General features: G+C 32.6%; 1 protein-coding gene across 1 annotated transcript in view; it reads right to left on the bottom strand.

The window, feature by feature from the left end:
* Window positions 1-1,141: 1,141 nt before the first annotated feature.
* Window positions 1,142-16,968, bottom strand: part of LOC143065387 (salivary peroxidase/catechol oxidase-like) — a 31,535-nt gene continuing 15,708 nt past the window's right edge. Inside the window, exons 5-14 of the mRNA XM_076238931.1 lie at window positions 15,229-15,390; window positions 11,043-11,079; window positions 10,320-10,423; window positions 8,560-8,661; window positions 7,802-7,894; window positions 6,731-7,223; window positions 5,459-5,683; window positions 4,425-4,594; window positions 2,459-2,561; window positions 1,142-1,341 (exon numbers count right to left, since the gene is read on the bottom strand). Of these exons, the coding sequence (XP_076095046.1) occupies window positions 1,278-1,341; window positions 2,459-2,561; window positions 4,425-4,594; window positions 5,459-5,683; window positions 6,731-7,223; window positions 7,802-7,894; window positions 8,560-8,661; window positions 10,320-10,423; window positions 11,043-11,079; window positions 15,229-15,390 (1,553 nt within the window). The 3' untranslated portion in view covers window positions 1,142-1,277. The remainder of the gene's footprint in view (window positions 1,342-2,458; window positions 2,562-4,424; window positions 4,595-5,458; window positions 5,684-6,730; window positions 7,224-7,801; window positions 7,895-8,559; window positions 8,662-10,319; window positions 10,424-11,042; window positions 11,080-15,228; window positions 15,391-16,968) is intronic.

Below are 16,968 nucleotides of genomic sequence, written 5' to 3'. Positions count from 1 at the left end.
CCGAACAGACGACAAGTAAAAGCCTAAATAATGTCCGGAAAGCTTTCACCGAACTAATGACTGTTAAAGACCAATTAGGGACCATGGGCTGTTTTCTTCTCTTTGGTCGAGATATTGTCTCTTTGACATAATCCTTATTTCCATTCTCAATTGTAAGATTTATAAAATTTTCAATTATAATTTAAGTCCATATGAGTACGAAAAATCTATAATATACTAACAAAAAATGTGCGATAAATATGTAAATATAACTAGATATATAAAAATGCAAATATGCTTTTGACATCTGATTATTGTTGGCTTGTTGAAAAAGTGATTTGAAAGTACATTGTGTAACGCAGTATGATAACGGTTTAAATAAAAAAAAAATCGACCTTGAATTCATACTTCGTAACACGAAAATACGCTTAATTGAATAATCTATGAAAAAAAATAAAATAACAAAAATACTGAACTCCGATGAAATTCAAAACGGAAAGTCCCTAGTCAAATGGCAAAATCAAAAGATAAAATCCATCAAACGAATGGACAACACTCATATTCCTTACTGGGTACGGGCATTTTCTTATTTCGAAAATGGTGGATTGAACCTGTTTCATAGCGCTAAACCTCTCATTTGTATGATAGTCGCATCGACTTCTATTATTATCTCATTAAGTGAGAAGTTTAGCGCTATAAAACCAGGTTTAATCCAACATAAGGAATCATACGATAATTCAAAACCCCAAGCAATTATTTATAAACGTTTTGGTTATGTCAGTTTTCTTCAAAAAATATTTAAATTTGCAAGAATTGTTTTTCATTCATAACCAATTGTGTCTGTACAGCCATTTTTTGACGAAAAATCGACGAAAACGATAACAGGTCACTGTACGGCCTTCAGTAATGAGCCAAAACAAAAAAGACAAAAAATTAAAATGTGCAATAGTTCAAATAAGAAAATCATCGGCCTGATTGACATTACAATAAAAAACAAAAACAAATATTAAAGACAACGACCAAAGAAGTCCACTAAATAACAGGGACCTGAGTCTAGCTTGGGACAGGAAACTACATAACACGATATTGGGTTTTATATGTTGGTAGGGTTTCGCATGTTTGTTTACAATATCGTTTAGTTGTCTTCAAAAACTAAAACACATTATTTAGAAAACTATGATTTTATTGTCGTAGTTTAATTTTTCTTTATCACAGTCTTAAGTACAGTGGAACAGGAACAGGAAAAGGGTGTTATAACATAGCACTAAATATATTATACAGCATATTGTCCGATTTAATTAATGTTCGCGCCATAACTGTAGGTTGATATCCGGTAAATCGGAGCAAGGTACTAGTCCATTCCTGAAATTAATAACAAAATAACACATCTTCATTATAAACACAATATTGTTAAATGTTATACAAGAGGGACGAAAGATACCAGAGGAACAGTGAAACTCATTAATCGAAAATAGGTTGACAACGCAATGGCTATAAATGAAAAATAGAAACAGACAAACAAAAGTACACATGACACATCATTGGAAACTGAAGAATAAGCAACACGAATCCCAACAAAAACTGGGGGTGATCTCAGGTATTCGCTTGATTAGGCAAAAAGTCAATGTAACTATTTGTAATATAAATCATCAATTACAACCATGTAGTAATTTGCAATATCATAATTCATCTACTTTGGTCAATTTTAATTCAGCCTTTGTTTGAGTATGATTCAGATTTTAAAATGATTAAGAAATGGTCGAGGACAGGTTGCGTACAAGGTCAGACTGATTAGCATGTTTCAGACTAGAGTCGAGCAGTATTGAGTAAAGTTCAGACCAATTCAGAATGGTCATGTTATAAATGTTACAGTCGAGAAAAAAATACTTCCTTTTTCAGAATGTTACTGGTTTGAAGTAACTCATGTATTCATATCAACAATCGTCTCACATCGACATCATTTTGTATCCGGTGGAAAAGTTTCATTGGCAACATACCACATTCTCTAAATTTACATCATAATTATTTATATGATTGACAGTGAAACCTGCATGGTTTTCTTTATAATGAAATGTTTAAAAAAAACTAAATACAAGAAATATAGATACACAGCCACGAGATATTGGACGTGTTATCACTTAGTTACATACTTGCATCCAAACAGGAAAATTAATGACTGTCAAACAGCGTGGAGAATTATTTAACTTTCCAATTTGCAATTTCATTTGAAAGTGTTTGCATCACGTCAGGACTTTGACTTGCTGTTATTCCAGATTTTAGTTGATTTTCCCAAATTTAATCGAGTATATGCACATTGATTTCATATATTATACTGTGTTGTAGTAGACATCGTATAACCTATGCGTTGACTTTTTATGTGTCTACTTGACTCAATTCCTGGTTTATCTTCGTTTTTGGTTTACTTATAAACAACATTATTGTCATCGATATGTATGTGTCTTGAATTAAATGTACCTACCATTCTGATACCACATTGAAAATTCGTCTTTGAATTTGATGCAAACCAAAGTTCTCACAGAATAGCTTTGATAGCTTCATTCTCTTTATCGAATGCAACTGATCTGAAATATAAAATATAAATTTCGAAACTGCGCTTTTGTTATCTATTTTCCATGAGAATTATTCAATAGAACAAGATCATCGTACATTGAAAGAATCCTTGCACACAATTTTCTAATAAATTAAAATAGCTTATTTCCGACTTTTCATAACATGCCTACACAATTCGTAAATGTCACCATTGTTTGCTTCATTCGTTCGCGCATTTTTGTGCTGGATATTCAACTTTTCACGTTCCGTACATCTCGTTTATTTGAGAAAAAAAAACCAGTTTAAACAAAACTATCAAACAACTTTACCTGAAAAGTAAAACAAAACTTAGAAACAGGGACAGTAAGATTAAAAGACAGCAAATGTAAAGGTTACACTTCAGCCAGCAAAATTAATCTGATGAGATGTAAGGGATACACCACTGTATGATACTAGATGATTGGTAAAATGTTGGCGATAGACCTATCTAACATCGGACGGTAGAACAGGGGTTTAACAGTACACCCCAAGGTACAAACTGTTAAAAAAGCTAGAAAGGACTTCACTCATCTTACTGGCACGATACAAAAATATCTTGCACAACAACAAAAGAACCACAGTATTAATCAAAAAGTAAAGGCAGTTAGTAAACGATAGTCCAACGCTATAACAGCTAACATATGAATTATATTTCCCATGCAAGGGTTCGATATTATCCGGTAAACATCCAACGGATTAAGTGTAAAGTCTATATACAAAAGCAGAAATCATGACTCTGTGTCATGCCAAAATAAAATCTTAGAATAAAATCATTAAAGATTTTTTTCATAGATAACAATAGACAGGCGAACTGACAATGCCATCAAAAATAAACAAAAGGGACCAAAAGACGAACAGCAGCCTATAACACACAACATAGCACTCTAAAGATTGAGATACATGCACCCAATAAATAAACCTGTGGTGATCTCGGATAACCTTGAAGGAGCAGTAGAATGTGGCATCCGACGTGTAACTAATGTACATACAATTTTTTTTTATAAATCTAATACTTTTGATTATCTCAAAACCGAGGAAAACAGGACGGGCTTGAGTTATCCTTGATATGTTCATAATCATAAATTAACTGTTTACAAAATTTTGAATTTTTGAAATACTAAGGCTTATCTACCTCAGGAATAGATTACCTTAGCTGTATTCGGCAAAACGTTTAGGAAATGTTTGGTGTTCAATGCTCTTCAACTTCGTATTTTATTTGGCCTTTAAACATTTTTTTATTCGAGCGTCACTGATAAGTTTTTTGTAGACGAAACGCGCTCTGGCGTATATATAATTTTTTAATCCTGGTATCTATGATGATATCTCCAGCTTTCATTATGTATACGGATATCAGAAAGTTTACAACAGTTGTTTAATGATATAATTTTTTAACAGTTCTTATGATCAATGACGGCTCATCAACACTGTTATATTAAACAAACAAACCGTCACTGAAGCCAATTGCTGATTCTGGCGTCTCATACCAGAATCTGTAGTTATATTAAACAAACAAACCGTCAGTGAAGCCAATTGCTGAATCTTGTGTCTCATACCAGAATATGTAGATATATTAAACAAACAAACCGTCAGTGAAGCCAATTGCTGAGTCTGGTGTCTCATACCAGAATCTGTGGTTATATTAAACAAACAAACCGTCAGTGAAGCCAATTGCTGAGTCTGGTGTCTCATACCAGAATCCGTAGTTATATTAAACAAACCGTCAGTGAAGCTAATTGATGAATCTGGTGTCTCATACCAGAATATGTAGATATATTAAACAGACAAACCGTCAGTGAAGCCAATTGCTGAATCTGGTGTCTCATAACAGAATCTATAGTTATATTAAACAAACAAACCGTCAGTGAAGCCAATTGCTGAATCTGGTGTCTCATACCAGAATCGATCACCCTTTTTCAAAGCTTCAAATTGTTCTCCAATTAGACATGCAAATGTAGGTCCAACAAGTCCACCATGAACTTTTTTTTCTGTGATAGCTCCTGCAAACAAATCAATGTCCTCCACATTCCTGTAAAACATTGAAATAATGTATAAAAATCGTTAAACATTGGGAAATACACGGGAAAGTATATATTGAAGAAATCCGGTATTAAACAGCGGGAAATATACTGATAAAAGAATCCGTTAAACAAAAAGTCATAAAGTACATTATAACAAAAATATATCATCAAATTTCTTTAAGCAGATATAAGTGATATTTTTTTCTTGAAACCAATTAAAAAGGTAGAATGCCTATGACCTAAGTGTAACCAGACACACACCAGATAAAATATGTTACCTTACATTGATTTCTGGAATTATTAGAATTCATTGATGTTCAAGAATACATATCACCCAAGACTACATATACAGACAACATCTTGATTAATTAAATACTTTTTACGGGGATCAAACTATTGACTTAGAAAACTTTTGATATATTAAAACAACTATTCATATATTTGGTTTGGAGGAACATTACATTTCCTGCATCCACTTATTTTATATATCTTATCTTTATCAATATTATACTTATATTGTGTTGTTTCGCCACTGTCCCGGGTTAGGTGAACGAAAAGAAACATGTTAACTTAGCGACATTCTTTATGTGTCCGTCTCAAGTCAAGAACCTGGAGTATTGTTCTTTTCGTTGGTTCAAGTCGGTCATATTTATTTTATCATCAATAGTTTTGTTTCGAATTATGCCGTTCCGTTAGTTTTTCCAATATACGTGTTTCATATTTTTTTTTCTGGACCTTTTATTATTTTTTATTATTTTTCTTATTATTGAAATTAAATGTCGTACGCTGGTCTTTGATTGCTGATTACCACTTCAAGTGGATAGTTGGCAATCATACCACATCTCCTCTTTTGTTATTATCAGTATACTCACTGGTATATATCTTTCAATATCCGTGTGACACTCCATCTATGATCCTCCAAACCTTCGTCTGCATTGGGATTCCACTGTGAAACAGTCGATAGTCCACAGTGTTCTCTGAAGGCGTTGTATGATGGAAGGCCGTGATCTCTTCCTCTTTGAATATTTATGGCGGGAAGATCGGAACTCTTGCCATTTTTCAGGAACAGAAGATCTCTTATTTCTTTTACGAAAAATCTTAAAACAAAAGATGTTTTATTATTGGGGCAACAATATCTAAACTTTTAAAAAGATAACACATATTTGAACAATTATAACTCTGCAATTACGAGAAAGTATATCCGTATTTCTTTTTTTTTCTATCAGATTTTCCCCAAAACTGTGATTACGTCGTTCTAGCTTTCAACAGCTGATATGAACCTGTGTTAAATATCATTGCTCTTTCATTTCGAACCAAAAATTAAAACTTATCAATGGTGTAAAAAATATGGTTTCCTAAAACATTCTTTCACTGATGCCTAATATGTTATACACGTTTGGTGTTTTTAACTTGTTATTGTTAGACTTTTTTCAGTTCATGGTCATAGTAAGAAGCTTAGTTGTTATTGTTTAAGCTTTCAAAACATTGACCTTATGTGTTGGAATCTTATATTACAAGATGTTACTAATTCATCAACCATCAGTTCATACCATTTGAATTCATCAACCATCAGTCACACTCCACATTACATAAGCAAGAAGCGATAATACGAATATTCTCAATACAGAGACAAAATAAAAGAAAGAACACAAAATAAAAGAACACAAAATAAAAGAAAGAACACAAACAACAAAAAAGTTGTAAATGCATACAACATATGAAGTACATAAAAAAACTGTTAAAGAAACGTTTAAAAATAATCCTAATGCAAAACTTGGAGAGCCAACTGAAATAAGAAGATCTATGAAAACTAAAGTTCACTAAATAAAGGCAATAGTAGTATACAGTTGTATAGTCGAAAATCGAGTAAGCCAAAACAAATCCGTGTCACAAACCGAACCCGAGCGAAACACATTAACTATAAGAGGTAAACAACGGAACAATTGAAACTCATAATAGCTACAAAAACAAACACCAAGATACATAGAGTGTACTATTTGAAAACTACTGGCGTATTCATGACTTGGTATAGGACATTTTAAGAAAATATGGTGGGTTGAACCTGGTTTTATGACTATATATTATGAAAGTACCAATCTGCTAGTCCCTCAAGTATCTGTATTTATCGTAAGAAACAAATGTACCTATCAGTATCCATGGCTTTATCGTACGACAACCATCTCATCAAGGCTGGTACTTTCTTTCCTTCTTGTTTTTGTATCATGTGTGTATTCATAAACTCTTTTTCCAGGGGATAGTGTTCAAATGAGACATAATCATGGAAGAGGTAGGCTTGTTCTGGCATGACTTGGGAATGTCCAAACCGAAACGCAGCAGCAGCAAATGCATTTCGGATTGATGGATTAAAATCTGGATCGTAAGGGTCATCATGTCCCCATGGTGATAAATCAAGGTCATAATAGGTCATAGCATCTGGACCGATGACACCAGGTAAATATTCATTATAGGATATGTGTTGTATCATTGCGGCTATAATTTTACGTGTTTCTTGAAACACTCTTTCGTCATCCCAATGGTGATTTATTACTGCAAGTTCATCTGCTATCCTGTTATGTTCTCGCATCAACAAAATATGGTTTCCTCCAAGATTTGGGACGACATCTACTCTGCTATCGCCTATTAATAGTAGTATTCAAATATGTCACAAAACTGTATCTTATTGAAAATAAACTAATGAACCGTTTCTATCTAACATGTTTCCCATTTTTAGAGTTTTCTAAAAGAGTTTCTTGCTTAAAAATATATAGTTACAGCGTGTTGACATTGACATTTCAAAAGGATTGGTAACCAATTAACAACAGCGCGTTGAACACCGAAACTTCAAAAGGAATAATATCCACTTGGCAATAGCGTGCTGACCACCGAAACTTCAAAAGGATTGAATATACACTTCGCAACAGCGTTTTGACCACCGAAGCTTCAAAAGGATTGATAACTAAATAGCAACAGCGGGTTTAACACCGAAACTGCAAATGTTTGATATCAAATAATTTACAGTGTGTTGACACTGAAACTTTACAAGGATTGATAACCAATTAGCAAAGGCCCGTTGACCTCCGAAACTTCGAGTTTTGCAATGAGTATCAAGAAGGTTCTACGATTATACGGACTGACATAAACAGTAGAGACTATAAAGTTGTGTTCCAGTATAATTTTATTTAATCAGACCGACGATTCTATAGAACTATATTTACCAGCAGCTTGACAGACATCATTGTGGTTTAACTTCAGACACATTCCAGCAGGATTTGCAGGTAGCAGATTCGTATCTGTACACCTCATTCGACCTTCAAAACAAAAACATTACTTGAAGCATTGAAACAACTGGCATAATTATTACTTATCTGTTCACCTCATTCAACCTTCAAAACAAAACCAATATTTGGAGCATTGAAAAACCACAACTGGTTATCATTATGCATGGGTTTTCTGTATCGATAGAAAACAATATATTTTACAACACAGACAAATAATTTGATGATGATTCTTAATAAATTAAATGTCACAAATGATTATTTAGAATTAACGGTAAACATTACAGAGCTTATAATGAAATCAAATTGAAAATGAAAGTAATAAAATTAACGGTACCAATTGTCTTGCACCAGATGCGCTTTTCGACAATACATGTCTCTTCAGTGATGCTCGTGGCCATAATATTTGAAATCCAAAAAAATAAAAGATGAAGAGCTATAATCCAAAAGGTCCAAAAAGTATAGCCAAATCCGTGAAAGGAACTATCAGTCTACAAGTAAGCATAACTTTCCGCTCTAACGCCAAAAACATACATATAAAATAAACATTGAAGCCTAATATATATAGTGAGAGAAAAACAATTATAGAATTTAATTTTAAGATGACGGCAAACACTGGATACACTATCATTAAAGTTACATGTAAACATATGTCCTTTAATGAAATATAAACACCATTAATTTGAATAAAATCAAACCTCCGGAAAACTCTCGTAGACCATCCATCTCTTTCTTAGTAGATCCGTACAGCATAGAACCATCAATGTACGCAGTTAATTCATTTACTTGTTCCCTATGTCCTTCAAAACAAACAATGTATATTAGTTGATCCGTACAGGAGGTGTCAGACCACCATTACTCCCTCCAATTTAGAATGTATGTAAAAGTAGCCCTACTCTGACACAAAAGAGTGCTTTTGATGTCCTTGTTTACTTAAACTAAAAAACAAATTTGCAGAAATGAAACTTTTGGTGAAAGAGAAATATATCTAGATCATTTTGAGCCAAAATTTACTTGTCTATGAGTTTTAAAAATCTAAGTCTAAAAATTGAGGATTAATGCACTCCATAGTATACTAATTTTAGATTTCCAGAAAACCTGTTTTTTTTTTTTGGAGTACCTCTGTTTGAAGGTCAGTTATTTTGTTAGAAGGCTTTAAAGGTATGGTGAAAATTGGCATGTAGAAAGCTGATACATGTACAATTAAGGATATACCTGGTTTCTATGAAGTTAAACTTAAGGTAAAATATTTAGAAAGCTGTGAAAATTGCAAATTTGGTTGAACAGATAGGGATTTTTAATTGGTGGTCTGAAACCTATAGAACCATCAATGTACGAGTTCATTTACTTCCCTATGTCCTTTAAAACAAAACAAGTCATTGCATACGAGTTTATGATAAAATTATATAAAAAAATAATTTGATGGGTATGTTTAACGACCTTATAAAGCCCTCACATGGTCAGTTTAAGAAGATGTTACATAGTCGATTTCAAGAAAATTGGTTTGGTTGTCTTGGATTTTAAGATAGTATAATACAATCGGTCTAGATGAGAGAGGAATGCAATTCATTTTGTGAGACTTTTAATCTAGATGAAGAAAATCATGTGTTTTAACTTATTACGACTGCTTTTTTGTTTACAAATACTGAATAAATTTTGTTCGGCACAATTCCCCCCCCCCTATCATTTATATTAGGGTTCATGACTCATATAAACGTATTTTATGAAGTAATGTACACTAAAAATACATTTATGTTGTTTTGGGGCATAAAAAAAGTTCTGTGATCCCATTTTTTCCATTTTATGAGAGCTCTCTTAATTTTTTAAAATACTATTTAAAGTACATTTTTTACAAAGTTTAAAACAATTCTAACATTTGTAATACCCCCAATCTAACTTTATGTTTTTTTTTTAATTCATTCTTCATGTAATCTGGATATGTTCCGTTTTCAACGTTTGTACATTATTACTTTGTTTCACTTCTATAAAACTTAGAACACTTTTTTTACTTTTGAATTCAAAGCAAAACCAGCATAGAATTTGAAAACAGGGAATACTACTTTTGCCTTTATCTATATACGGTCTGTCTTGTTATGACAAGTATTTGAGCAACCTGATGAATAACAGCAAGGAAAGTGATATGCACCACGTTTAGATGATGGTTCTTTACGAACCGTCGATCTGTAATGTGATAATAAGATCAATAGTAATCAAATATTTGATTGGTCGCAAATAATTCGAATGATTTGTTTACACCAATCCACCATTTTTCTGGTCCTATTTCTGTTATACTTGTAAACTGTGAAACGGAAATGTTTTACGTTAGGGAGATTGTCTGTTTCAGTCTGAAATTATGGACATTCGGCCATCCTCGGTAAAATCCGCTACTCTCCTTCTATCTATCTTAGATGAGGGTACGGAATCGGCCGAGTTGAGACGAATGAAAGTATAGATTTACCTGGCACACATCCTACTGTAGCTGGAGACGACCGTACAAAGTTCATACAGGTAGACGTAAAATGTGCATCATCTTCTGGTACCTCAATGGTGAAGCAAGCAGGACTAGAAATTACAATGATGCATAAGCTAGATAAAGTGTAACAATAGGACAAGAACTTTAAAACAAGATTTGTGAGGGAAAACTGGTTACAAAAAATATTATCTCCCTTTCATGTTTAACTTCTTTGTTTTACAAGTTCACCGCAGTCGGCTTATATAGACATTACGCATGGAGATGGTCAAGGGAAAATAAATCCTCAGCCGGTATGATACCCGAATGACATGTAAGTATATGCGTTTATATATCAAATAACACATGTTAATACATAATAAATATATAAATGTGTAATTATTTGTTTAGGAGGAACGGAAACTACATCGACTTACTAAATTTTGAAAAATACCCTGCATTGCGTCTTTTCTTTTTTCTTTTACTATTTTTCGCTTTGATTTTAATATTCCATAGCGGTGCTCTTCGTCTTTGTCTAGAAGTACTCAATTTGTCTATGGACAGTTCAGTGAATCAACCAAAAACGAAATTGAATTGGCGAGCTATATATATATATATATATATATATATATATATATATATAGCTAACTCATTCCACATTTTTTTTACATTTTCATGAGATAGCCTTATTCATAATGAGTTATACCGTACATGTGTTTTTATCTAACTTACTTGTCTTCATTTGCCTGATCACAACAGTCCACTTTTGCTACAAACAAATATATTTCAATTGTTTGAGAATTCCCAGACAAATAGCATACATAACATATACCTTTGAAAGAATGATTTAAGTAACACTGGTATATCGTTATAATATCCATATTGTAATATTCATTTAGCCCAACCAATATGTTTGTAAATCGACATCCTCAATGCTCTTCAACTTTGTACTTGTTTGGCTTTATAACTATTTTGAAATGAGCGTCACTGATGAGTCTTATGTAGACGAAACGCGCGTCTGGCGTACTTAATTATAATCCTGGTACTTTTGATAACTATTTACACCACTGGGTCGATGCCACTGCTGGTTGACGTTTCGTCCCCAAGGGTATCACCAGCCCCGTAGTCAGCACTTCGGTGTTGACATGAATATCAATTATGTGGTCATTTTTATAAAATTCCTGTTTACAAAAAAATTAAATTTTTCGAAAAACTAAGGATTTTCTTGTCCCAGGGATAGATAACCTTAGCCGTATTTGGCACAACTTTTCGGAATTTTGGATCCTCAAAGCTCTTCAACTTTGTACTTGTTTGGCTTTATAACTATTTTGAAATGAGCGTCACTGATGAGTCTTTTGCAGACGAAACGCGCGTCTGGCGTACTAAATTATAATCCTGGTGTTTTTGATAACTATTTACACCACTGGGTCAAAGCCACTGCTGGTGGACGTTTCGTCCCCGAGGGTATCATCAGCCCAGTAGTCAGCACTTCGGTGTTGACATGAATATCAATTATGTGGTCATTTTTATAAATTTCCTGTTTACAAAAACTTAAATTTTTCGAAAATTAAGGATTTTCTTGTCCCAGGAATAGATTACCTTATCCGTATTTGGCATAACTTTTCGGAATTTTGGATCCTCAATTCTCTTCAACTTTGTACTTGTTTGGCTTTCTAACTATTTTAAAATGAGCGTCACTGATGAGTCTTATTTAGACGAAACGCGCGTTAGGCGTACTAAATTATAGTCCTGGTACTTTTGATAACTATCAACTCTATATTTTCAATTTATATATTGAGAAATCGTACCAAAACTGAGGTTTCCCAATTAGAAAGACTACCTTTACAGTTGTGATGTTGTTGATGTTCTGTTAGGCCATTTTTTGATGAGGAATGTTTCGACAATATGTGTTATACATAAACTAATCTACTATGATAATTACAATTTGCTAGTTCGATCATCAGACACACACCGTAAATTTATAAGTTTAATATATAAACTATCATCAGCCTATTTGGCTGGCTGAAAATTATTTGTATATATATATGAATGTAATTGTTTGTTATAATTCAGGTTGCACTTTAATATTAAAATACTCATTCATTCATTCGTATAAAGCATTTTTCAAAGAAAAGACATGTCTATACATTTCACAATATACATCAAACTACTGACGATTAAAAAAATCTAAACATAACTTTGGGGGAAGCCTGCTTTTTCAAAGTAACCACTTTGTGTTGCCTTAACTTTTTCTGTACATGGATATTTTATGATCTCGTCCCTCTTCAATGCGACTGTAAACAAAGTCAAAAACTTTGACGCAGAAGCAGTAATTTTAAATTTTAAAGATGATGATTATATAATGAATCACCCTTCCAGGTATGTGTTATTAACATAATGTCCCATGCTTATCATTTTGATTACAAATTCACTTAAATTTATAGCGAAAAACGCAAAAAAGAGAAGTTTTTGATTGATTTCTGGTGTTTTAACGCCACTTTTGAGCGACAATTTTAGAGGGTGGAGAAAGCCGGAGTGCCCGCAGAAAATCACCGAACTTCGATAGGAAAAGTGCCAATCCTAGTCAACTAAGATTGGAGTCGAGTGCACTTACACGAGCGGGTTTCGAATTCACAACCTACGTGTTGACTGGCTAGTGATTACAGTATTAGAAATACTTAGGGACCGTTCAATATTTACCAGATGGATGGGCCGGTGCATTCTTAATATTGTTTCATTAAAAAAGTTAACGCCCATCCTTTTAAATTCTGAAAAAAAGTCCTTGCCCATCTAAAAATTTCTATAAAAAAAGTCCTTGCCCCTCTAAAACTATAAGACAATCAAAAATGATTGAGGTTCTTTTTCTATTTTAAAGTTTTTAAAATTTTATGTCTTGAAATCGAAGAATAGACTTTGGTGTTAATACAAAATTTAAAATGTGCTAGTTAATTCCATATATATATGTATACATTTAGTTCAAATATGAATTATCTGTTCTACTTTTGGAAAAAGAAATTATGGTCCTTTTAAGCAAATATAGGCAGGCATGTTTTTGAATTTGATGCAGCCTTTTTCGCCTATGAACTTATTCCTAAATTTGACAACTGAACACCAAACTATCAAACAACCTGGCATTCTGTAAGATTAATATATAAATGAGAAAGCTGTATAGTTATATGAAAATCTAAGTTGATTTGAAAAAGTTAAAAAAAAAATTAAAGGTGACCATCCAAATTTGGTCTAAACTTAAAATTGCAGCTTTTTTTTTAAGCTATTAACTAAATCATTATCCATAAAAATGAAAGCAAAAAAACAAAGTACTAAACAGCCTGGCATTCAGTAAGATCAATATAAAAATGATATAGCAGTAGAGTTTTATGAAAATGCAAGTTGATTTGAAAAAGTTATGAACAAATTTAAAGATGACTATCTTGAAATAACCTAAAACTGAAAATTTTAGCTTTTTCTTAAACCTTTTTATTAAATCCATAAGAATGACAGCAACGCACCAAACTACCAAACAACTTGGCATTTTATTAGATCAATATATAAATGAAATAGCTGTAAAGTTTTATGGAAATCAATGTTGATTTGAAAAAGTTATAAAAAAATTTAAAGATGACTACCTGGATTTAGCCTAAACTGAAAATTTGAGCTTTTTCTTAAACCTTTTTTATTAAATCCATAAGAATGACAACAACACACCAAACTACCAAACAACTTGGCATTTTATTAGATCAATATATAAATGAAATAGCTGTATAGTTTTATGGAAATCAATGTTGATTTGAAAAAGTTATAAAATAAATTAAATATGACTATCTAGATTAAGCCTAAACTTAAAATTCTAGATTTTTTTTACCTATTTATAAAATCAATAAAAATGACAGCAATACACCAAAGTACCAAACAAACTGGCTTTCTGTAAGGTCAATATATAAATGAAATAGCTGTATAGTTTTATGAAAATCCATGTTGATTGAAAAAAGTTATAAAAAAAATTAAAGATGACTATCTAGATTCAGCCTTAACTTAAAACTCTAGATTTTTTTACCTATTTATAAAATCCATAAAAATGACAGCAATACACCAAAGTATCAAACAAACTGGCTTTCTGTAAGATCAATATATAATTGAAATAGCTCTTCAGTTTTATGAAAATCCAAGTTGATTTGAAAAAGTTATAAAAAAAATTAAAGTTGACTATCTGAATTTAGCCTAAAATGAAAATTTGAGCTTTTTTTCTTACCTATTAGTTAAATCCATAAATTTAACAGCAAAACACCTAACTACCAAACAACCTGGTTTCCTATAAGATCAATATATTAATGAGTTAGCTGTAGAGTTTTATGAAAATCCAAGTTGATTTGAAAAAGTTACAAAAAAAATTAAAGTTGACTATCTGAATTTATCCATTACTAAAAATTTGAGCTTTTTTTCTTACCTGTTAATTAAATCCACAAATTTAACAGCAAAACACCAAACTATCAAACAACTTGGTATTCTATAAGGTCAAAATAATTTATAAGATAGTCCGAACAGAAAATTCTAGCTTTTTTATTCCTTAATTAAATCCTTTGAAGTTGACAGAAATGAACCAAGCTACCAGTTTTTGAGACATGTTTTGAGAGCCCGCAAAAGAAATTTCCTACACACCGATAAAATTGATAGAAAATTTTCCTATAAAATATGTTCTGGCCCATCCACTAAATATTTAAAAAAAAGTTCTCGCCCATCCAAATATTTCCACAAAAAAAGTGCTTGCCCCGCCCCATTTTGCACCGGCCCATCCATCTGATAAATATTGAACGGTCCCTTAGATTACTTGGCCACCGAAGCCCCTGGAAGAAAAACGATATAAGAAAACCCCATAAGGCCTTAACGTATAATCATTTATCAAATGAAAATTAGTACATACCTATTGTTGGTGTTAATACAAAGTCGTGAGCCAAGAGTTGTCCCCATGCCATCATTTCTGCAGTCTTTCTCTTGTCGTAACTACCTTCACCAGTATCATTGAACAGTTTATTACTGATCAATCGAGGGCTAGGTAGATCATAGTCACGGGGATATTCTATACCTGGAATGAAACAGTGGCTACTAACAACATATTCCTCTAAATCATACATCAAAACATTAAAAAAAGTGTGGATGCTTCTTTTTATTTGTTCTGAATACAGAAAGCTAAAATGTTTCATTGTTCGATAGCGTTTGATTTTTTCAGTTCGTTTGTGATTTCGTATTTTTGATTTTACCTGTGAGTTCAGTATGTGTGTCGTCGTTTTGATTTTGCCTGTGAGTTCAGTATGTGTGTCGTCTTTTTGATTATGCCTGTGAGTTTAGTAAGTGATTTCGTCTTTTAGATTTTGCCTTTGACTTCAGTTTGTTTGTCGTCGTTTTGATTTTGCCTGTGAGTTCAGTATGTGATTTCGTCTTTTTGATTTTGTCTGTGAGTTCAGTATGGAATTTCGTCTTTTTGATTTTGCCTGTGAGTTCAGTATGTGATTTCGTCTTTTTGATTATGCCTGTGAGTTCAGTATGTGATTTCGTCTTTTTGATTTTGCCTGTGAGTTCAGTATGTGATTTCGTCTTTTTGATTATGCCTGTGAGTTCAGTAAGGGATTTCGTCTTTTTGATTTTACCTGTGAGTTAAGTATTTCGTCTTTTTGATTTTGCCTGTGAGTTCAGTATGTAATTTCGACTTTTTGATTATGCCTGTGAGTTCAGTATGTGATTTCGTCTTTTTAATTATGCCTGTGAGTTCAGTATGTGATTTCGTCTTTTTGATTTTGCCTGTGAGTTCAGTATGTGATTTCGTCTTTTTGATTATCCCTGTGAGTTCAGTAAGTGATTTTGTCTTTTTGATTTTGCCTGTGAGTTCAGTATGTTTGTCGTCTTTTTGATTTTGCCTGTCAGTTCAGTATGTCGATTTCGTCTTTTTGATTTTACCTGTGAGTTCAGTATGTAGATTTCGTCTTTTTGATTTTGCCTGTGAGTTCAGTATGTTTGTCGTCTTTTTGATTTTGCCTGTGAGTTCAGAATGTTTGTCGTCTCTTTGATTATGCCTTTGACTTCAGTATGTTTGTCGTCGTTTTGATTTTGCCCGTGAATTCAGTATGTGATTTCGTCCTTTTGATTTTGCCTGTGAGTTCAGTAAGTGATTTCGTCTTTGATTTTACCTGTGAGTTCAATAAGTGATTTCGTCTTTTTGATTTTGCCTGTGAGTTTAGTATTTCGTCTTTTTGATTTTGCCTGTGAGTTCAGTATGTGATTTCGTCTTTTTGATAATGCCTGTGAGTTCAGTATGTTTGTCGTCTTTTTGATTATGCCTGTGAGTTCAGTATGTGATTTCGCCTTTTTGATTATGCCTGTGAGTTCAGTAAGTGATTTCGTCTTTTTTGATTTTGCCTGTGAGTTAAGTATTTCGTCTTTTTGATTTTGCCTGTGAGTTCAGTATGTAATTTCGTCTTTTTGATTATGCCTGTGAGTTCAGTATGTGATTTCGTCTTTTTGATTATGCCTGTGAGTTCAGTATGTGATTTCGTCTTTTTGATTTTGCCTGTGAGTTCAGTAAGTGATTTCGTCTTTTTGATTTTACCTGTGAGTTCAGTAAGTGATTTCGTCTTTTTGATTTTACCTGTGAGTTCAGTATGTGATT

This window comes from Mytilus galloprovincialis, chromosome 2 (genome assembly GCF_965363235.1).
Source record: "Mytilus galloprovincialis chromosome 2, xbMytGall1.hap1.1, whole genome shotgun sequence".
Classification (NCBI taxonomy): Eukaryota; Metazoa; Mollusca; class Bivalvia; order Mytilida; family Mytilidae; genus Mytilus; species Mytilus galloprovincialis.
Note: the sequence above shows the minus strand (reverse complement) of the source record. Positions and strands in the feature narration are given on the sequence as shown.